General features: G+C 37.2%; 2 protein-coding genes across 2 annotated transcripts in view; one reads left to right on the plus strand and one right to left on the minus strand.

Moving 5' to 3' along the window:
• Positions 1-21281, minus strand: part of cdc73 (cell division cycle 73, Paf1/RNA polymerase II complex component, homolog) — a 41602-nt gene extending 20321 nt beyond the window's left edge. The window contains exons 1-10 of the mRNA XM_079875858.1: positions 21103-21281; positions 19996-20101; positions 19734-19803; positions 19564-19626; positions 19338-19390; positions 19130-19218; positions 15487-15700; positions 14902-15000; positions 13929-14007; positions 13552-13616 (exon numbers count right to left, since the gene is read on the minus strand). Of these exons, the coding sequence (XP_079731984.1) occupies positions 13552-13616; positions 13929-14007; positions 14902-15000; positions 15487-15700; positions 19130-19218; positions 19338-19390; positions 19564-19626; positions 19734-19803; positions 19996-20101; positions 21103-21233 (969 nt within the window). The 5' untranslated portion in view covers positions 21234-21281. The remainder of the gene's footprint in view (positions 1-13551; positions 13617-13928; positions 14008-14901; positions 15001-15486; positions 15701-19129; positions 19219-19337; positions 19391-19563; positions 19627-19733; positions 19804-19995; positions 20102-21102) is intronic.
• On the plus strand, positions 687-13374 carry LOC307161238 (beta-1,3-galactosyltransferase 2-like). The gene is made up of 2 exons (XM_079875861.1): positions 687-710; positions 10433-13374. The coding sequence occupies exon 2, from the start codon at positions 10501-10503 to the stop codon at positions 11647-11649; it is 1149 nt and encodes a 382-aa protein (XP_079731987.1). The 5' UTR covers positions 687-710; positions 10433-10500; the 3' UTR covers positions 11650-13374.
• Positions 21282-21856: the final 575 nt, after the last annotated feature.

Here is a 21856-nt window from a genome sequence, read left to right on the forward strand (position 1 = left end):
ATGAACTGTCCGTTTTAGTTTGGGTTTGCCATTTCCTTGTAAGCAATGCAGTTTCTAACCAGACAAAGTATTTATAAACCTCTTATAAATACCAGCAATTATAATCAGAAGGGAGGGTGCTCATACATGTCATGTGGCGAAAGAAAGGTGCGTGTGTGGTTGAAGATGTCAGCAGAGCCATGCGTTGGCACATTTTCACCTCCCTTCCCCCAGCTTTTCTCCAAATGATCAGAATAGCTGAGCAGCACAGCACAAAACAGAGCCGCACACAGCATCATCGCTGTACAGGCAAGCGGTATCGAAGTCTGTGAGGAATAGGGGGAGGATGCCTGAGCAACATGAGAAAATTCAAAAGTAGCTTCATCCGCGCGGCATTCCATCATGTCTCAGTCAGCGTTCGACAAGAGAGATGCAGTTAATGGTCTTAGGAATTGAATTTATGAATGGGAAAACACCTAAAGCCACGGCCAATCGCTGACCTCCTAAATCGCACACCATCTGTGAAATCTACAGGAAGACAAGCAGCAAATTGAAGAGAAAAGAAGCAAAGGAGTGGCAACTACAGGAAGAGGAAGATATTGGACTGCAGCAGCTGTTAAAATGTACAGGACTGCTGAAGCAGACACAGAACATTTCTCACAACTGTCAGATATCTTCTGACGCTGGTGCTGATGGGATTCATTCTTTCAAGCAATCCTGGTTTAAGAGAAGTAAGTCAAACTAAGATGCCACATTGACATCTGTGTGCGTGATTTTTATTTATATTATCTGGATGTAAACAAGAATTTACTCTGAATGCTTTTTCATGTTTAGCCAGAAATTAGTCTCTGACTCACAATTAGCTAGTGACAAGGGAAAGAAAAGGGAAAAGAAATGAAACGCCTCAGCCACCTGTGGCCGTATTTACAGCTGGTATTAAACCTGACAATTGCACCAACAAACTTGTTTTGTATGTGAATGCTGTTTTATGTAAATATTATGACACCATCTGCATATAGCATGAAAAAGTCCAATATAACAATTCAATGGTTTATTGTTAACTGTGAAGGCACTGAGCTGTATAATGTCTGTTGCATAATCCAAGATTATAATCTAATATTCCTGCTGCGCTGCTGTGTGCGCTTTAATGTTAATAAAAAAATAATTTAAAAAACTCACTCAATACTTTTGACTAAATAACTTCTGTAACTTTCATAAGGATTAATATGTATAGGGCCCTATGATTTCTGCGATGTGAAAAACGCAGACAGAATCCAGTCATAGAAATGGAATTTACTGTATAATGCGGAATGTCACAGAATTTGTCAAAGTTTTGATGAATAAATAAAAAGTAGGTCATTACTAGAGCCCGACCGATATATCGGCGGGCCGATATTATCGGCCGATATTAGGCATTTTCCTAACTATCGGTATCGGCATTTATAACGGCCGATAAATTAATATTTAAAAAAATGCAGCGTGCAGTGATTTATGTAAGGATGGCGCTGCCAATAAAGCACCTAAAAGCTGTTACAAAGAACTGGCAAAAGTTGCAAAAAAATAACAGCCGCGTCCGGTGTAGACACAGTGTTAAAGCTCATTCTGCTACGTTACAACATCAAGCAATATTCCAACAATTTATGTAATTATAACACTTTATATAGGGCCATTTTGCATTAAAAGTAGCCAGATGGAGACGCAACACGTTCAGAATTAATACACTTTTAGTAAACTACAGAACAGCGCGAGCGGGAAGCGGCGCACCTCACGCGGGCAGAGAACGCGTCCGAGAACGGACACTGTTAGTGATATAAAACGCACACACACAGGTCTGTTAAATTAAGCAATACTTTTAAGGTAGTCTAATATTTTTCTGACTAACAAAATTACTGACACAGTAAAGGGTAGATTTAAATAAAGAAAAACGAAATTTAAATAAAGAAAAATGAAATTTAAATAAAGAAATTAAACGAAATTTAAATAAAGAAATTAAACGAAATTTAAATAAAGAAAAACGAAATTTAAATAAAGAAAAAACTAAATTTAAATAAAGAAAAACGAAATTTAAATAAAGAAAAACGAAATTAAATTAAATTAAAAACGAGATTAATTAACGGGTAAAAAGGCTAATACATTTTGTTTCTATTATTCTATTTTCCACAATGTCAAAGCAACACAGCTTAACCCAAAACACAAGCTCAGACATGCACTTCCTCCATACAAACTCCGCTGTTCTGCGCTCTTGCCAGAGAGAAGACTCCCGTTGCTGGAACACTTGCGCGTCAGTTCTGTTTCTAGCATGCATGCGTTTTCCGCGTGGCTCGAGCCGCGCCTGAGAGACGCGTGTGTCTCACGCAGGCAGTGTGCAAACTCCAACCTGTTAACATGGGAGCCGAAATAAAAACGGCCATGCCACGCAGTCAGTGTGTCGCCGGCCTTATTCAAGCGCGAATGAGAACCGTTTCGCGGGGGATCCCAGATGTGAAAAAAACAACAACAAATATTCGAATGTCAAATTTTCAAATCGAATACCAACCCACCGAACGAATATTCGGGTCCAGCCCTATAGCCTAGATTCACGTTTAGTACATTTTGCTTACTAATTTAAAATAGTATAAAACTACTGTATATATGTAATTATAAACGTTTTCATTATGATATTATTAATTTTACTTTACTAAAAAGATCTGAGTTCTTCTTCCACTGGTAGATATTAGAGAAATTAAGATTAAAAATAGAAGAGTATTTAGAATATAATATAATATAAAATGCAATGCAAACTAGTTTGGTTACAGCTCAAATTCTCATTCTATCATTCACCCTGCCTCCATTACATATCTTTGTCACACAAGTGTTTAATCACCACATTTAAGTTATCATTGCAAAACGTTTATATATTTATTCTGTTTATACTGTGTATTCTATATACAGTACCCATCAAAAGTTTGTACACACCAATTGGAAAGTGTGTCCAAACTTACTGTACTATAATACACATAAATAATATTGCTACTGTATTATAATATACACATAAATAATATCGGCCGATATATCGGTATCTGGCTTTTTTTTATATCGGTATCGGCGCCCAAAAATCCATATCGGTCTCTAGTCATTACACTTAAATCAAATCGCTCACATCCCCTGCACAGCCTGGAACATATGATTTATATCCATGATCTGCCATTTTCCCTATTGTCCTGGCTTGCCTCTTTACAGTACCTGAGAACTTCTGATGATTCTGCTCTGCAGGTCCACGTTACTGTCTGGCCTAGAACATGGGCTGGTATATGCAAATTTTGTCTGTGCAAATTTTTATTATCCCGACAGCAATATTTTTCAGTGGTCTTTTGCATGTACGGGATAAAGGAGGATAAAATGGTGTTTGAGGCTCACGTTATGTTCAGGTATCAGTTCCATGTACAGAACTCTTATTATTCAACTAGGCCTATGCTTAGGTAAATACAGTTGTCCATTCTATTGCACCTTTAACAAAGTAATTGTGACAGCTAAATTATACTGTACAACAATATATTTCTATATCTCAATGTAATAACGTATGTATTTAATTTATACAGAGAATATATGTAGTGTTATGTTATATTTGTTTACTTTATTTCTGTACCTTTACCCACCTAAAAAGCACTGTTTAAAAAGCACTTTGTTCTGTTGTGTTGAAATAAAAAGTTTTTCAAATAATATTTAACTTTCTTATATTATTTAGGTTGCCATTACTTACTAAAATTTATTTCAACGTTTTACAGGCTGTAGTGTGTCGTTTCACTGACGGAAGTGCTAAAAACACGCACGTAACGTCTGTTACAAAATGGAATGGAAGCTTGAGCAGTATTTATTATTATTTTTATATTTAAAAATGTATTTAAGTAAGGTGTGATAGAGACCCTAGCGGTCACAAGGAGAATCACACCAGGCAACCGCTTAAAGGTCGTTCCAAAAGAACATTAATTCATTAATTATGAATTAAACACTTTAAAGGCAAGGAAGTGCAAAAGGTTCATACAACAGTGGATAAGAGCAAAAATAAAAACAAAAATGGTTACAAAAACAGTGTAAAAACTAGCACTGTGTTGAGGTACTAAAACTAGCACCAACTTCTCACGAACTGTTGGAGACAGCAGCATTAACAACCTTTGCATTAAGCTCCAAACTCCTCTCTGTTCCCCCGTGCCTCACTTCTAAACACTTAGGCTGTCTCTACGTTAATCTGGATATTTTTGAAAACGGCACATAACAGGCACAATACCAGTATAAACATGAATATCTATTGGTACAATATGCGTCTCATGACTAAACTTCAGTCATCGTTTTTAAATACCTCTGTTTTGACAGTCCACACTACAACGCGAAAAGGGCGTTTTCAAAAAGGTTTGTTTTCTTTAATAAAAACGCTGTCTCAGCATGGAAGGCCAAAATGGAGAGAAAAAGATGCGTTTTCAAACGAAAACATATTAGTGTGGACTTGGCCTTAAATGCATAATTTTCCCACCTTTAGTTAATTGGAACATACCATTTTCTGTAAAACTAACTCTTGTCTTTCTATACATTTCAGCTAGTTCCCTCAATGAAATTTAAGACAGTTAAAAAAAAAAAAAAAAGCAATAAATACAACATATAGGCAAGAAAAACAAATAGTCATTTGCACAACTGATATTTCCTAAATAGTTAAAATGAGCAACACTGGCTCTCCATCACATAAGATATATATACACACACACCATATTGTGTGTATACAGTAGTCAACATTTGAAGTGGCTTAAAAAAAGTTCAAAGTTGTCCTAAGACAAGGACAGGTATTGTTAAAAATTCATGTATAACTTTGATGAAAGGTTTTGATCCACTTCAAATATTGACTACTGTATGCATGTATATATATGTGCACACCAGAGGTGGGGGACTCAAGTCACATGACTTGACTCGAGTCGGACTTAAGTCGCAAATTTTAGGACTTGAGACTTGCTTGACAAATATTTATAAAAGACTTGACTTTGACTTTATATTCATGACTTGACTCGGACTTGAGTTAAATGACTCGAAATAACTTGTATTCTGTTTAATAAATATCTGTTTTTAAACGCACAGCAACCTAACCATGTGACGCAGCAGGCAAGCAGAGACTGCTAACAGGCTTGTTCGACTTGAACTGGCGCTGCACAGACTAGGGGTGAAACGGTACATGTATTCGCATTAAACCGAAACGGTACGGGCGTCACGGTTGGTGCATGAATTTACACGGTATAAAAATAAATAACACTCACGTGCAAATTAATGAATGTAATGCGGAACTACTGTTAGATATGCGGGTTCTTAACGGTCACCTAATCTGTCCCGCCATAGCTCTGTGGCTATAATGAACAGGCTGCGAGTGCGATGTCAAAAGTGTGTGGGTGTGTGTAAGTGTGTGAGAGAGAGGCGTGGGCGCGATCGAACAGTGGAAACATAAAAACATACTCTGTCATTTAGTTCATAGTAGAGGACATCATTCAAACTGCAAAGTGTTTACTTATATTTGTGTACACTCGCAATAAAACACAACCTTGTGCTTTTGTCAAACTGTAAACTTTTTTTTTGCAATCGTACACCGTCTAATAATTGGTCTTCAGTGTTAGACTTTGAGTGAAAAGTCTCTCTCTCTCTCTCTCCACACACACACTTTTACACACACGAAAAAAAAAAACCAGTCAAACTCAACCATGCACATGCAAACAATACACTCTTCACTCATACATATGCACACACATTTACTCACATTCACTCACTTTAATCATACTAAATCAAATAACCTTTCTCTTTCAAAAAAAAAAAAAAAAAAAAAGGAAATGTCTAACTTGAGGATATATATGTTCATGTTCCATAAAGGGGATGCTTGTTTGAAGAATGCCATTTGGTGGCATAGAAACCATTATACTTGCATTGATTAATACTTTTTAATGGTCTTCTGCAATGTTTGAGGCATATTTAGGTACAGCAGCTGTTTCAATATACATGCTTTTATGTTGGCCTAATTTCAGTTACATTTTAGGCTATGTAGTTTTACTTTTTTTTTTTTTATTGTATTAACAACTCAGCTGTATGTGGAGACCTTTTGAGTAGAAATGCATATTGCAATTTTTTTGTTGCAAATAAAAATCCCATAGTCCGTAACTACTACAGTTTTAACATTTTAATATATAAATTCAGTTATATCGTCAAACATTTGTATGACTTGCCAGTGACTTGCTTAACCCAAGCTACGACTTGACTTGAATTGCTTGACAAAGCAGTGACTTGACTTGCTTTTCACAAAATTGACTTGGACTAGCTTGAGACTTGAAGGTTAAGACTTGAGACTTACTTGTGACTTGCACATGTGTGACTTACTCCCACCTCTGGTGCACACACACACAGCCATTACCGGAAGTCAGTGATTATAGTTTAGAGTTATAAATATGGATTTTATCTTACAAAAATGCATAGCTTCAGAAGGCCTTTATTAACCCCCTGGAGACGTATGGATTACTTTTATGATTCCGCTTTTTTGGGCTTTAAAATCTAAGTTACCATTCCATTATAAAGCTTGAAAGAGCCAGAATATTTTCTAATGGAACTCGAATTGTGTTTGGCTGAAAAAAAAAAAATCAAACACCTAGGATGGCTTGAAGACAAGTAAATTCTCGGATAATTTTCATTTTTGGGTGAACTAACCCTTTAAAGTCCATTTTATATTTCTTTCTTTGTATAAATGTATAAATATATGTGGCCTTCTAACCTTTAAAACTGCCTTTGGTTTTAAAACTGGATTTGCAGGTTCCAAGCTGGTGTCAGGTTAAAGGAGAATGTTACAAAAGTATAAATATGCATTCACACAGATGCATGCAGACTTAATATTTAAATAGTCTATTTGTGGTTTCATATGCATAGTCACTAGTCCATATCACGACTTAAGTGTACAGACCTATTTTTGATTCATCCAAAATTTGAACTTATCTCTTAAAATTTGAAATCTCTCTTGCATATGTAACATAAACATCCGAGACGCAGCACACAGGGCAGCCCACACCTCACCCTCACCATCTCCCCCTTCTCGCGCATTTAGTTGCCAGGTAATAATTTCTACAAATTCCTCGATTTCTGAATTGTTACTATGATATGATTAAATGATGATTTTATTCTTATGAATTGGATTTTGAATTATTGCTTCATTAACTGGGCAATAAATTGTAAACATTTGATTTTATTCTGACTAAGATTGTTTTCCCCAAGTAGATTATCGGATTCGTATATTCCCACAAATTTGCATCAGATTAGTGACGACTAATATTTGACAAGTGTACTTGGTTTGCAGAGACAAGTTAGTTCCGTTTAGGGCAGCGAATGCCGTTTGAACAACCTAAATCTGGTTGTGTCTAATTACCTTTATTTAATTTAAAGTGCCCTTATTATGCTATTTTAAAGTTTCCTAATGTTGTTTTGGAGTCTCATACAATATGTTTACATGCATCAAAGGTCAAAAAACTGTTTAATTTCCTCATAATATACATTTGAACATTTTTCAATGATTCTCAAACGACTTGTCAAATGAATCAATCCCTCCTTTCCGCGAGCTACTCTGCTCTGATTGGCCAGACATTACCATGTACAGCGTGCATCGGAAACAAAAACACCCATTGCCATAACAACGTCAGCTGTCCTATCTGTAATAGTGGCCAAAACCTCTACTGAAGTAAATAGGGCTGGACCCGAATATTCGAATATTCAAATATTCGTTCGGTGGGTTGGTATTCGATTAGAAAATTTGATATTCGAATATTCGGGGGTTTTTTTGTTTTTTTTTGCACACCTGGGATCCCCCGCAAAACGGTTCTCATTCGCGCTTGAATAAGGCCGGCGACACACTGGCTGCGTGGCGTGTCCGTTTTTATTTCGGCTCCCATGTTAACAGGTTGGAGTTTGCACACTGCCTGCGTGAGACACCCGTCTCAGGAGCGGCTCGAGCCACGCGGAAAACGCGTGCATGCTAGAAATAGAACCGACGTGAGTTCCAGCAACGGGAGTGTTTTCTGGCTAGAGCGCAGAACAGCGGAGTTTGTATGGACAGAAGTGCATGCCTGAGCTTGTGTTTTGGGTTAAGCTGCGTTGCTTTGGCATTGTGGAAAATAGAATAATAGAAACAAAATGTATTAGCCTTTTTACCCATTATTATCAATCTAAATTAATCTCGTTTTTAATTTAACTTAAATTTCGTTTTTTCTTTATTTAAATTTCGTTTTTTCTTTATTTAAATTTCGTTTTTTCTTTATTTAAATTTCGTTTTTTCTTTATTTAAATTTCGTTTTTCTTTATTTAAATTTCGCTGCTTCTTTATTTAAATTTCGTTTTTTCTTTATTTAAATTTCGCTTTTCTTTATTTAAATTTCGTTTTTTCTTTATTTAAATTTCGTTTTTCTTTATTTAAATTTCGTTTTTCTTTATTTAAATCTACCCTTTACTGTGTCAGTAATTTGTTAGTCAGAAAAATATTAGACTACCTTAAAAGTATTGCTTAATTTAACAGACCCATGTGTGTGCGTTTTATATCACTAGTGCAGTATCGGAGCATATAAGCCCTGCCCGCGTGAGGCGCGCCGCTTCCCGCTCGCGCTGTTCTGTAGTTTACTTAGTTTATTAATTCTGAATGTGTTGCGTCTCGCGTGTCCATCTATATTGCACCAAATGCGACACTGTACTCCCTTGTGAAGTCGATTGGATGAACGGTTCTCGAAATAATCAAAATGTAAACGGACATACAGACACATAGCGATTCCTGCCTTTATTAGAGAGAAGAATATGTTCAGCCCCCTCTCTCCGAAGCTTCGAATATTCGATGTTCATTACTACCGAAGCTTCGAAGCTCAAAAAATGGTATTCGGACCAGCCCTAGAAGTAAATTGATTAAATTAAGTTCAAGTGTATGCAATTCCATAGGGGCTAATCGTAGTATCTTTGATTGCGTAAGGGTGAATCCGACCGTCTAAGGCAGGGGTGCCCAATCCTGCTCCTGCCGATCGACTGTCCTGCACAGTTCATCTCCAACCCTAATCAAACACACCTGAAGCAACCAATTAAGGTCTTCAGGATCACTTGAAAATTAATGGCAGGTGTGTTTGATTAGGGTTGGAGATGAACTGTGCAGGACAGTCGATCGGCAGGAGCAGGATTGGGCACCCCTGGTCTAAGGTATTAGCCAATTACCTCTGTTTGATGAACAAAACTGGCGAGATTGTGTCGTGAGACCTGCAGAAGACGCAACAACCTCTAAGTGATATAGCTTCCTATAGGGCCCTATAATTTCCGTGACCACGGAATCGCGGAATTGGCAAATTAACGCAGAATCTAGTGTTAAGCTGGAATTTTACATATTTGGAATGAAATTCTGTTTTTGTGTGGGAGAAGAACGTATGTCTGGGGAAAATGCAGACCGGGGGAAGCAAATCTAGGCGCCACAACCCCGAAAAAGTTTAGAAACTCAACGCTAAGACCTCAGTAGTAGCGCTACAACTTGAATACTTAAGTAACTTTTGATAAAATGTTTGGCTGTTACATGATGACAAAGTCAACTTTAATTTCATAACTCCGGGAGTAGGCTGCTTGCTGTATTTTGCCTTATTTTTGATGCACTTTAATGTAGGCTACTGTATGGAAAAGATGATTCTTATAAGAACTTTATGTATAACTCTGAAATTAAGTTTTTTTTTCCTTGAAAAAAAGCTAAATGGAGCACTTTTATTTAAACTAATATAATTTATTTTACTGACAGTTTAAAGCTCATAACCATTCATGTTTTGTTGTTACCTGAAGTATTTAGAGTTATGTTGCATCATGCTGTATTTGTCCTGAAAAGTACTGAGTAAATGTGATGTTTGTTACCTCAATAAATTTGAGTTCATTCCTATTTTATTTGTGTACATTTTAATCATTAACATTAAAAGCACACTCTTTTTGCGACTAAAATAACAGTAAAGGGTAAAAAAAAAAAAAACTGAATTCCCAAAACGGAAACGGAAAAAAAAAACAGAAAAAAAGGAATTAGCAAAAATTAAAATGGAAAAAACGGAATTTGGGAAAAAAATTTAATGGATTTTATAGGGCCCTATTCCTAATCTGAGCGGGTAAAACAAAGAATAATCAAACATTCGCTTACTTTTAATGATGCCCAGATATCATTAAAACCTTTTTCAATTTATGGAGTCAGATGAAATAACGAGTCAATACACGTGAGAAAATGTATTTCATTTAATCTTGTTGTGTTGCGTAAAAGGAAAGACAAGAAACATGCAAAAACCTTAACCCATATTATTGGAGACCTCCATTGGACTAATAGACGGGCTTACAAACCCATAATATACATATGTAAAATATATTGCAAATTTTGTGTAGTACTTTAGCAAATAAAAATCATCCCCTTTCTTATTTGCAGATTTTCACATATTTGGACTCGTATGTTATTCGGAGAGGCTTGACAAATCCAAAGAACCCAAAGAGATCATGCGATTGAAGCTGAGGAACAGATACCGCAGGGTTTCCCTTTTTCTCATTCTGCTGGTGTTTGTGGGATGCCTCATTACTCATGGCCATTACATTACTCATTACATTTGGCCCTGTCAAATCACCCAGGAGATGTTTGCTACTCAATGGCTCCAAACCATGAAAATCTTCAACAACTCAACCACGATGAATCCAAACGGGTTGAGAGAGCTAGAAGCAACCCCTACACCACTAATAACACACGAAAATGTAATCTCATATTTGGATGTTTTGAACATCAATTCAAGTAAAGAGATGAGAGCAGCGAGGACACTTAAAATTGAGCCTTACGAGTACATCCTTAATGAGCCGAACGCATGTCTCCTGAAAGCACCTTTCTTAGTGCTTTTGATTTCAGTTGAGCCCAAGAAAACAGACGCCAGGGACGCCATCAGGAAAACGTGGGGCAATGAAAGTATGGCAGGGGACTTGGGTTTCATCCGTCTGTTCTTCATTGGTGTAAATAGCGACACCCAAAGAAATGGCAGCAAACTACAGCACACAATAGAGGATGAAAGTCGACAGCATCATGACATCATCCAGCAAGATTACAGGGATACTTACAACAACCTTACCCTCAAAACGCTGATGGGGATGTACTGGATCACAAAGTATTGTCCAGAGGCCACATATGTCATGAAGACAGATAGTGACATGTTTGTCAACACTGAATACCTCGTCCAGAAATTCCTCAAGCCCATGGGACAACTAACACAAAAGTATTTCACAGGATCTCTCATGATAGACTTCACCCCAATCCGAAACAAAGAGAGTAAATGGTATATGCCCCCAGAAATGTACCATGGTAGGCGATACCCCACCTTTTGTTCGGGAACTGGGTACGTCTTCTCAGGTGACGTGGCTAAGAGGATATATGTGGCGTCTCTGAGCATACCCAGGCTGCATTTAGAAGATGTGTATGTGGGTATCTGTCTAGCTAAACTGAGGATAAAGCCAGTGCCACCACCAAACAATCAGCTGTTTAATGCCTGGCGAGTGCAGTACTCCAGCTGTACGTACAGCAAACTGATCACTTCCCATGGGTTTCACCCCAATGAGCTGATCCAGTACTGGCAGCACCTGCAGAGCAACAAACACAATCCCTGCTAAACAGGGTAAAAGGACAGATTTCGCCATGCTTTATTGGTGTGTTTTTTATTGGGGGGGGGGGGGGGGAGATCTTACCAAATATAACATTAGAAACTTTTGTTTTTTTGATTATCAGTTTTTCATTATGTAATATTAATGATGGGTTATCTTCACATATCTGACTAGTTAAATGGGTATAAAAATATGCAGTTGTGGGTTTTGAGCATTGGTTTTTGTGATCAATCTTATAGGATTGTAAATAAGCAGAACAAAGTCCTTTGAGATATTACAGTTATAATGAAGAAAATCAGGGCACCTTTCGGTCCACAAAATGGCTGCAAGAGCCTAATTTATCCCCCAAAAGACAGCATAATCTTGACATGTTATGGTCAGTACAGTAAAGAGAGACCTCTTACAGCTCCTGAAACATCTACCTATACACATACTTCCAGAGTCCTAAGGTCAAATTCAACAATAAGCTTCAATCAAATATAACGTGCTCAAACTAAACTAAAATCTAACTTGGTAAATGCAGAGGAAGTGACAAAGGTTTTAAAAAACCTTGGTAAAAAGTTTTGTGCCATTTTGTGTCAAGTAAAGTCAACATTTCAGTGTGAAAATGGGCGAGAGGCCGGTGGCATGATTGATAATGAGCGACACCTGCGCGACGCACTGGTCTCGTATCTCTCACGGAGGAGCGAAAGCATAAAGGAGGAGCGACAACAGTGGAGATCGAGAGAGGCCAGGCCTGGATTTTATTTGATGTTTATGTTTTATTTGATGTGACAGCAGTCGTCCATGAGGGGCTGCTGTCTTTTACTTTCGTATTTGTATTTGTTTTATTTTTGATATTAAAGTTTCTTGAATGTTCGCCGGTTCCCACCTCCTTCTTCCCACAACATTGAACCTCGTTACAGTTTATTTCTTCACTCAGTCCGTCAAGGTCAGAAAGTGAACACACTGGAGAGCTGCTTTATAGTAGAAATTCTGATTCCGTTTTTTTTATTTTTTTATTTCATATATGTATGAAGAGTTCAGATGCAAAAGCCATCTGAAATTTTCTTCTAGAATGATCATTTTTATAAAGCTTGTATATTTAATTTAAGTAATTTCAATTAAATGACAATTAATAGGTAATTTGCATTGCCATTTAAGTGAAATTATTGCACTTAAATATACGAGCTTGATAAAAATGATCATTGTAGAAGAAAATTTCAGATGGCACTTAGAGGCTTTTGCATCTGAACTCTTCATATATACTTAAAGGTGCAGTTTGTAATATCAGCAGCAAGCCTTTAAAATGGGTATATCCACATCCCTATGATCAGATGCTTTAACTGCACTTTTCATATCACTTATTTTTGTTGTTGTGTGTTGCGTTATTAGAGAACAATGTCCAGAACATTACATATTTACATATTCTTACTGCTCCCGGCACTGCAGCGCGGGTGACGTTAGAACATTTGAAAACAGTAAATTGTTCAGGTATTTAAAACTTCCGTTTACCCCAAAGTTAAGAACAAAGAGAAACAAAACACTTCGCTGAGAGTACATCGAAGCCTTAAGGTCCAAGTTTAAAATGGTTAAAAACAAACTTGATCTACTTTTTTGATTAAATTCACCAAAAACAGTGAATTACAACGCATGCAAATGTAAAGTACTGACTGAGCACCAAACTTAATTAAATTTTTTTTTTTTTGCAATGGACCAAGTAGCAGTTTCAGCTGAGACAAAACACCTTCCTTTAAATACAGTTGCCATGTGTCATACAATGGGGCCATGGTTTAACAACCAGTTCAGTCATTCGAAACAATTCAAATAATGCCAGAAATTTAATAAATACTACCACAAAATATTTGTCATTCATAGTTTGTATCTAAGGTACAGTCAAAAACAAATAGGATGCATAACATATGAACTTACCGTCACTGACTTCAGCGTCATACCGTGATAGGTTCCCATAGTGTCAATTTTAAAACCCTCAGTTTCTGTAAAAAAACAAAACATTTCATAATTTCCAGTAAGCCTCAATTCCATTTTCGGGGGCTTCATCATAAATGGATAATGATACACAAGTACCTCTTCGTAAATTTCAGATCAGAGTTTCCTAAACTGTGGGTCATAAACCTAAAAAGCTCGCTAACATGTCACCCAGCCAACGATTTAAAAGGTTATAACAAGGAACATTAAAAAAAAAAAATCTGTGCAGATATTCTATTAAAAATGTTTGCTGCAGCATTACCATTTAGTCAACATGTTTGATGCTTCAATGGTCAAAAATAAAGCTGGTGAAAACCTACCTTCTTTTCCTTTGAATCGCTCCTGATCGTATCTGTTGTAGGCAGCTGGGACTGGCTGTTTATTTCTTGTTGCTGGATCCTATTGGATGAAAAAACAAATTGGAGTGCATAAATAAACATACATAAATTAGGTTAGCTACTTCATTAGAGTGCCACTAGACATTTTTTAATAACAGGTACACTAAGGCTGCATGATAAATCAAGAAAAAAAAAATATATATATCAATATTGTAACATGGCTTCGTGCAACTGACAAACTGCGCAGGCAGTGATTTAAGTACACATATGCGCTATCGGTTTCAGAGTGAAGCACGGCACTGTTCATTTACCCATAGACTTAAAAAAAATATATGGACTTAGTGTCTCCGTGACATCACCCGCAGGTTTCTGAAGAGCATTTTTGAAGCCAAAAGTGGGCGGAGCCTGCCATCACCATCTTGGCAGAGCGTCACCGCGCGTCACTCCCGGATAACAGAAAATGGGCGAAGAGGCGGGACATGGGTGGAGCTGAGGTGCCTGCTTGCTGAAACCACACCCGCCTAGATCAGCATGATCAAGTTAGCTCAGGTTAAGGATCTAATGCTATATGCTACTGGCAGTACAGTAGCAAGGGCTGTGGCAAGTGTGCGACCGCACAGGGCCTCGCGCTAAAGTGACAGCTGACTTGATGTAAAGCCAAGCCAATAGTTAAAGTTTATGTTTTTGGCCTTATTTTTTTTTGCCAAATAATATAATAGTTAAAAGACATAGCTAAAAGTGAGACTGTGTATCGTGATGCTGTATTATTCTGCTAGTTAAAAGTTTTGCTGTAAAAATCTGCTGTTATTAAAGCAAACAGGGACAAATGTACCAAATACTAAGAAAGAGCCCTTTGTAGTTCTATCAAACAAACATCTATTTTGCATAAAGGTGAAAAGGAAGCAGAAGCCACAGACATTCTCACGCTATTGAAGCAGCTTGGTTGTGTACTCACCACCTGAGTTTGGTTCTGAGTCTGTCTCTGTTCAGGGGCTCGACCTTCTTCCCGCGCCTTCACTGATTGTAGGATGGCAAAAATATTTTTGGAGAAGTTCTACAAAATCAAAAGATCAACATGTTCAGGAGATCATATTCTTTAAAACCTACACTTGCCTTTCACTTTTGCACAACTGATTGTCATTCACAATGTAACCCCACAAACAACAAACATGACTTCAACCAAGTTATGAGATTGTGACATTATATTTTTTGACCATACTGGTTTTTTTAAACACATTATTATTAAAAGTGCTACAATTATTTCAGTATGTTACTTATCTAGGTCTGCTACACACTGAAAATGTGCTTCATCCTTACTGGGATCAATACACTAATAGTGACACAACACAAGATAAAATCTTCATATATTTATGCTAGTACCTAAGCATTTCTCAGTGGTTAATTCCTAAAATACAACATTGTGTTCCACCCATAGAGTCATAGACTGTATAAAAAAAAATATGGACGTAGTGTCTGTGACGCCACCCGTAGGTTTCTGGAGCATTATTGAGGCCCAAAGTGGGCGGAGTCAGCCGCTTACCTTGCCGCTGCTCTGTAATATCGTCGTCCTCGTCCGCCACACTCTTTCTCGGCTCACAATGTCTCTGGTCACGTCTACTTCAGCATCCACAAAGCTTCTCTGTTTCTGGGTGATGTCATCATCCAGGTCAGGCTTGATAGTAGAGCGCTTCTTGGCCATGATTTTAGCCTTGATGGCAGCGATCTTCTCCACAGACATGGCTTCTGACAGAGACCTAAGATCAGCAGAAGTAGAATTAGCTAAACTGAGGGACTCACAGCCTCAATTTAGGACAACTAAGCAGTTAAGGGTCACAACTAAAGGGTGCTGTAAGGCAAAATACACAACTTTTTCCAACTTTGACTATTCAATATACAGCACAGCTTTGAGTTTATAAAACTGGAACTACATTTTAAAATATTAAGAACAAATGTATAAAACGCTCTTTAGATAATCCATTAATCACCACTTGCACTGCATTTTTTTACGAACTTGTTTGAAAGATCCTTCGTATGTATTGTGAACTCCCATAGTCATAGTGATAAAGTTCTCTAATTATGTCATTTTAAAGGCTCCTAATTTTGTTTTGAAGGTCTCCAACAACAGGTTGACATGCATCCAAGGTAGGGCTGGGCGATTTGGCCACAATGATTATCATGATAAAAATGTTCATATCAGTTGATATCGATAAATGTCAAAGCTTTATTTCTTTCAAGTTTAAAGGCGGATTTTTGCTCCCAAGCGAAAGTTGTAGAAACCACACAGTTAATTGTGGTTATAAACTAATCTTTATTGTCAGAACTTGACAAACACTTCACGTTTTTGAATTTTCTACACTTTTTCAGTCATTTTTCCTTGAAATAAATATCTTAATAGATAAAATAATTTCTCAGTTTCTGAATGTGGTAACAGCGGGTGATATTGTAATGAAACAGATTTGTGTTGTTTGACTGAGGACGCGTATCTTCAGCACAGTTTGCAGTGCAGGCTGCAATATTAATATTACATATGCAGTATCTTGAGTTCTGATACAGATGTAAATTGATGTTCATAAACAAAATCAGTAACATCTGTAAAAATTGTAACAACCACATTTTTATATGGTCAAATTTAAATATTCTAACTATGAATTTTATTCAAATGAACCATTGGACTTCCATATAACACACATTTAGACAGTTAAAACCATGGCAATTTGTAGATCGAAAAGCCTTCTGACTGTATCGTTGCACAAAGTGTTTATCCAGTTTGTCAGCGCCGTTTCATCTGGCTTTACACTATTTAAATCACAGAAATATTTGTGTTCTTTGCTGAATTAAATTTATCAGAATTCTCACTTGATCTCACAGTGCTGTTTAGTGGTCGCGTGACCGAGACTGATCAGCGAGTAAACGCATCTGCTACACTAAGCTCACGCTGCGGTTTGAGCTGAGCGGATAAATGGTCCGCGTGGCGAGGTTCAAATGAGTAGTGCTGTTTCTTTCCGCTTTTGACGCATAAACATTATATCGAACTCTTGTTATTGTTTTATCAAGGAAAATTATATTGCGATAATTATCATTATCGTCCAGCCCTAATCGAAAGGCAAAAAAAGCACTTTAATCTTCTCAGTGTCTGAAACAGATCAGTCAAGAATTCGGTCTCTCTAAACCCCACCTTCCCACGCCTCCGACTCTGCTCTGACTGGTCAGATGGCCGAAACGGCCAATACCATATCTGAATTTGACATGAGCATGTCAAACATAAATTTGATTTGACATGTCACAGGGCTCCAGACTAACTTTTTTTATTAGGAGCGCTGTAGCCCCTGACTTAAAATTTTAGGAGCGCAAGCAGAAAATTTAGGGGCACACCTTAAATCACCTTACAATCCAATTATTCACATTTTCCCCCAAAATAACTGTATTACTGACAAATGCTTTGATAATAAATAGACTTAACGTACAGAAATTACAATGTGCAGTTTTATTTTAAGTTCACAGGGCTCCAGACTAACATTTGAAGGCAGCAGCACTAAGTTCTACAGAAAGTATTTGGTAGCACTGTGGGATGACATAGCACTGAGCTTAATTTGAGGTGTATAGATAAAGTTAACTTTAATTATTATCATTCATAATGTCTTAATATTAATTCAAAAGCAAAATGAGTGACAAAATAGATATTAGGGAGTGAAAATAGCCAATAAGCGTCCTCTATGTTAACAATGGCAATTTAATATTTTTTATTTATTTATTTTTTTAATAAGTGTGAGTTTTCCTACTTCTTGAAACTTTTAGTTTTACAAATAGGGACAATCTTTAAAGGATGAACAAAAAATGTTTTGGTCAACATATTAAAAATAACATTTAAATATGATATTATAGCTTTGAAGTGCTGGAAAAAGATGTGTAGGCTACTGTTATAACCACAGTATACCATAGTTACAGTTAGTATTACTACATTAAATCCAAGGTGAATGTTGCTGATCTGTGGACCTAAAGCCTTCTACAGTATAACTTGTTCGTTCATGGCACGATGTTTCTCCTGGTTTCCACGTCAGCGCTGTTTGATCTGATATGGTTTATAACAGAGAATTCTGCGTCAAATCTGAATGTTTCTCACTGGATCTCGCCGCAATGTTATTAATTCAGTCGCGAACGCAATGGATTTCTTCACTGGATTTCCATGATGTAACTGTTTCGCGTGTTCGGCCCGCGACTGGCGAGAGAAGCTCTGCGCTGTCTATTATTGGTTCGAACTATTAAACGGTCTGTGAAGCAGAATGAGTAGCGCATTTTTTTCCCACTTTCATTTTGTTTTGATTTATTAACATGTCACGGCATACTCTATGCTTGAGGCTGAGATGTGTCTAACTAGCGTATTGTGTTTAAACTGCGAAGTGCCTGCACTGTCTGCAAACCTCGTTTTCCCCTCAGTTCTGGGGGAGCGACTGCAACATTAGCAGCTCATGGAGTTCGTCTCCTTACAGTACCTCAACCAGCTGAATTCTCATAGCCAGTCTTCCCGAAATGGTGGGTTCGGGCCTTTATCACCTAATAAAACCTCTGACTCTGAATCATCATCCGACTGTGTCTGTCTGTGACATTGATATTTGTCTCCGTCTCCTTCCCACGGACGTTTACGCGCGCTCGATTATATCTAGGACCCTCCCCTTCCACACATTAGCCAGTTACAGTGGCCATTCCCTATTCTTCTCACACTCATTGGCCTGCCACACATTCCGGATTCATTGACGCGCCCCTTCCACGTTTAACGTGAAAAAAAAAAAAAAAAAAGATTGGTCGCACATGTGCGACTGGATGTAAAATTCAGTCGCACACTCTTAAATTTTGGTCGCAAAATGCGACCATTTGGTCGCAGTCTGGAGCCCTGTGTCAACAACAGGAACCAAACTTGTCCAGTCTCCGCTACAACTACAGAGTTTGAGGGTCAAAGTAGACGTTGTTCGCGAGCAGCCAATAAAGACCATAAACTGGCATTATGCAAATTTTGATTTCAGAACCAATTTTTTATTTTGGGAGACAATAACTCCATTTATCTACACTTTGATCTTTGAAACTTTGCAAAACTTTTACATTCACAAACAGCTATATTACACACATCATGAAAGATAATATCCGAAAAAGCATAAAAGGCGCACATTAAAACACTGACTGGATCATACCTGATCTGATCCGTCTGCACAATGCTTTCCTTGTGACCCTCGAGACGAGCCGCCAGACGCTCCTTATCCAAACGCACACGCTCTTCATCCTGAGAATCACATGCATAAATCAAAAATTAGAATCCTATATCCTACAGCTCTGCTTTTCAGCAATATAAATGTAAGCAAAGACTAAGCCAAGAAATACTTGTGTTAATATGTTTCTCACCTCAACCCGAGGTTTTTTAGCCTCTGACGACGCTTCATCCGCTGCCCTTTTAACTGTTAAAACAATTGTAATTTATTGCCAGTAAATTGGTGATTCTTGACTACAAATCTTCAAAACTTTTTCAAACTATGTTTCAGACTTTTATCACATGCCTAATTATGGCCTATTAAGCATGATGATTTTTTTAATGAAGAGCATGCTCAAAAAAAAATGTATATCCACACACCTTGTGTCGGCCTTTGTAGACCAATCTCAATGGGCGCACTTCTGTCGATACTCGTCGATGACGCTGTAAAAATGCATTAAATGCCACTTTAATTACAAACAGATAAATAGTTATGATGCTTTAGTAATGAGTTGAATACGGTAACGTCTGTGATTTCTCGTCACACTTACAGCTTTCTCCATTGAGATAGGACAACAAGTCTTTTCTGTCAGGTCGTCTTACAACAGGGATGTTCTCTGTCTGCAATCAGAGAAACAGCTTTACCTTTTACTTTCCAGTCAACTATGCAAAATGAGAACACGGTCTACATTATAAAAGACAAAACTTTTAACAGTGAATGAACATACATAAACATGATCATATATGAGGGTCCATGGCATCTAAAAGATTAACAAACCATAACCCATACGTATATAAAATCGTTTTACTTACTGCAGCTCTCCGCACATAGGACGGATGAGGAAGATGCACATTGTTGAGCAGGAAAAGAATGGAGTCAAGAGTGTAGTACTCTTTAGGCTGTCCCTCTTTTCCAGTTCTGTAATGACATTAAAATTGCATGTCGTATATACATATTTATTTATACATACATACATGAATCAAGGTTTAAGTCTATTTTTTGCATTATAACATCAGCATAATTTCAATGAAAAGTGGGATTGAAAGGTTATGAATATTTATTTGATTTGATTTTGTAAATTAATTTGTGGATAATTTTTTTTCTACCCCTCCAGTACACAACAAGTAACTTTGACAATTGCTCTCACTGGTGACATCTAAAATTACCAAAAAAGAAAGAAGAAAAAAAGAAGAACTAACTGAACCTGCAGTCTGGTCATTTTTTACCCTTTCATTAAGATACATACATTTCCACCAAAATACATTATAAAACCGCAACAACCTTGTATGAACCCTAGATAGGACACATCATATAAGATAATGTGGGTTCACTAACATAACATAGCTAACTTTCGTGAACAATAACAGAACATTACATTACAAAAAAAGGATTGTAGTGACTCCATGGTACAGTGTAGCATTGGATCAAATATTAGATAATATCCTAGTACTTTGAGGCAAACCATACGTCTCAAAATATCCATGCTCCATGTTATTTACATGTTACTTTAAGGTATAGCATGTACAAAAAACATACTTTGTAATTTTTAGATCCTATTTCGTGGAACCAAGTTAGTGAATAGTGATTGATTGCAAAGTTTTAAACGCTCACTCAGATCAAATGACAATGGTTCAACAATAACAACTGAGAAGTTGTCGCGCAGCATCAGTGAAGCCTACGATGTTGTCAAGGAAAACAACTCAGTGGGTTTTAAGGAACCGCCAAAATATTAGTTATAATCTATCGGTATCTATATACGCATTTACACTAGCTTACAGATACAGTGCGCCTTCTCCTTTCCATTAACATGTTAACACAACACGAGTTTCTCCACACGAGTCCATCAGTAGCGCATTAGCAGCTAAAGCAGCTCAGCTCAAAACAAAACGGACAACTGAGCAGAACAAGCGCACACATACCCCCAAATGACATAGTTAGTCTTGACATTTTTTGGCCAGGAGAATTCTCCGAAAATAACTTCATCTCCTTTCGCAACGATCTCCTTTTTCTGGATATTGTACTGGCGAAGAACACTCAACACGTCCGCCATGATCGCGCCTCCTCATTACGAGTGTTTTATTTAAGACCCCGCAACTTCTCAGCACAGGACCGCTAGGAATAGTGCCTATGTCAAATTCATGAATTTATAAGCTTTATAATGTTATTTTTTTGGACTTCAACCGCAATAGGGACCATATAAGCTGATTCAGTAAATGTATTATTCACAGGGGAATAGGAGTTATGTATTAAAAAGTATTTAAGAATCGCATGCACAGGTCAGGCAAATCCGGGGCATCTAAATCGAACAGCCTCTGTCAAGTCTTAACTGTAAGCTGTTAATTCACTGTCAAACGTTCAAAAAGAAAAATAAAGAAAGAAAATAAATGCATTTTAGGTTTCTATTATATTAATACAAACAAAAACTCAATTTCACATACCTTCAGAAAGACCTTAATAACTTTGAGTCTATACATTTTTTATTTTGAATAGACAGGAAGACTGTCTTTGCTTTATTCATTGTATTTCTTGCATTAAGGTGATTATGGTTGTTTGTAATGTCGTGGGGAAAAACACTGTCCCAAGTCTTTCTTTAGTAGTTTAGAGCCTAATTATCTTATATTCAGTTATTTTTAGCCTATCATGTTTTCAAAAAATGCTATTGACACTGACTAG

Source organism: Squalius cephalus (genome assembly GCF_949319135.1).
Source record: "Squalius cephalus genome assembly, chromosome: 7".
NCBI lineage: Eukaryota > Metazoa > Chordata > Actinopteri > Cypriniformes > Leuciscidae > Squalius > Squalius cephalus.

Excerpts from the sequence above, each read along its gene's own strand:
- LOC307161238 (XM_079875861.1), top strand. The coding sequence starts at position 10,501 with ATGCGATTGAAGCTGAGGAACAGATACCGCAGGGTTTCCCTTTTTCTC.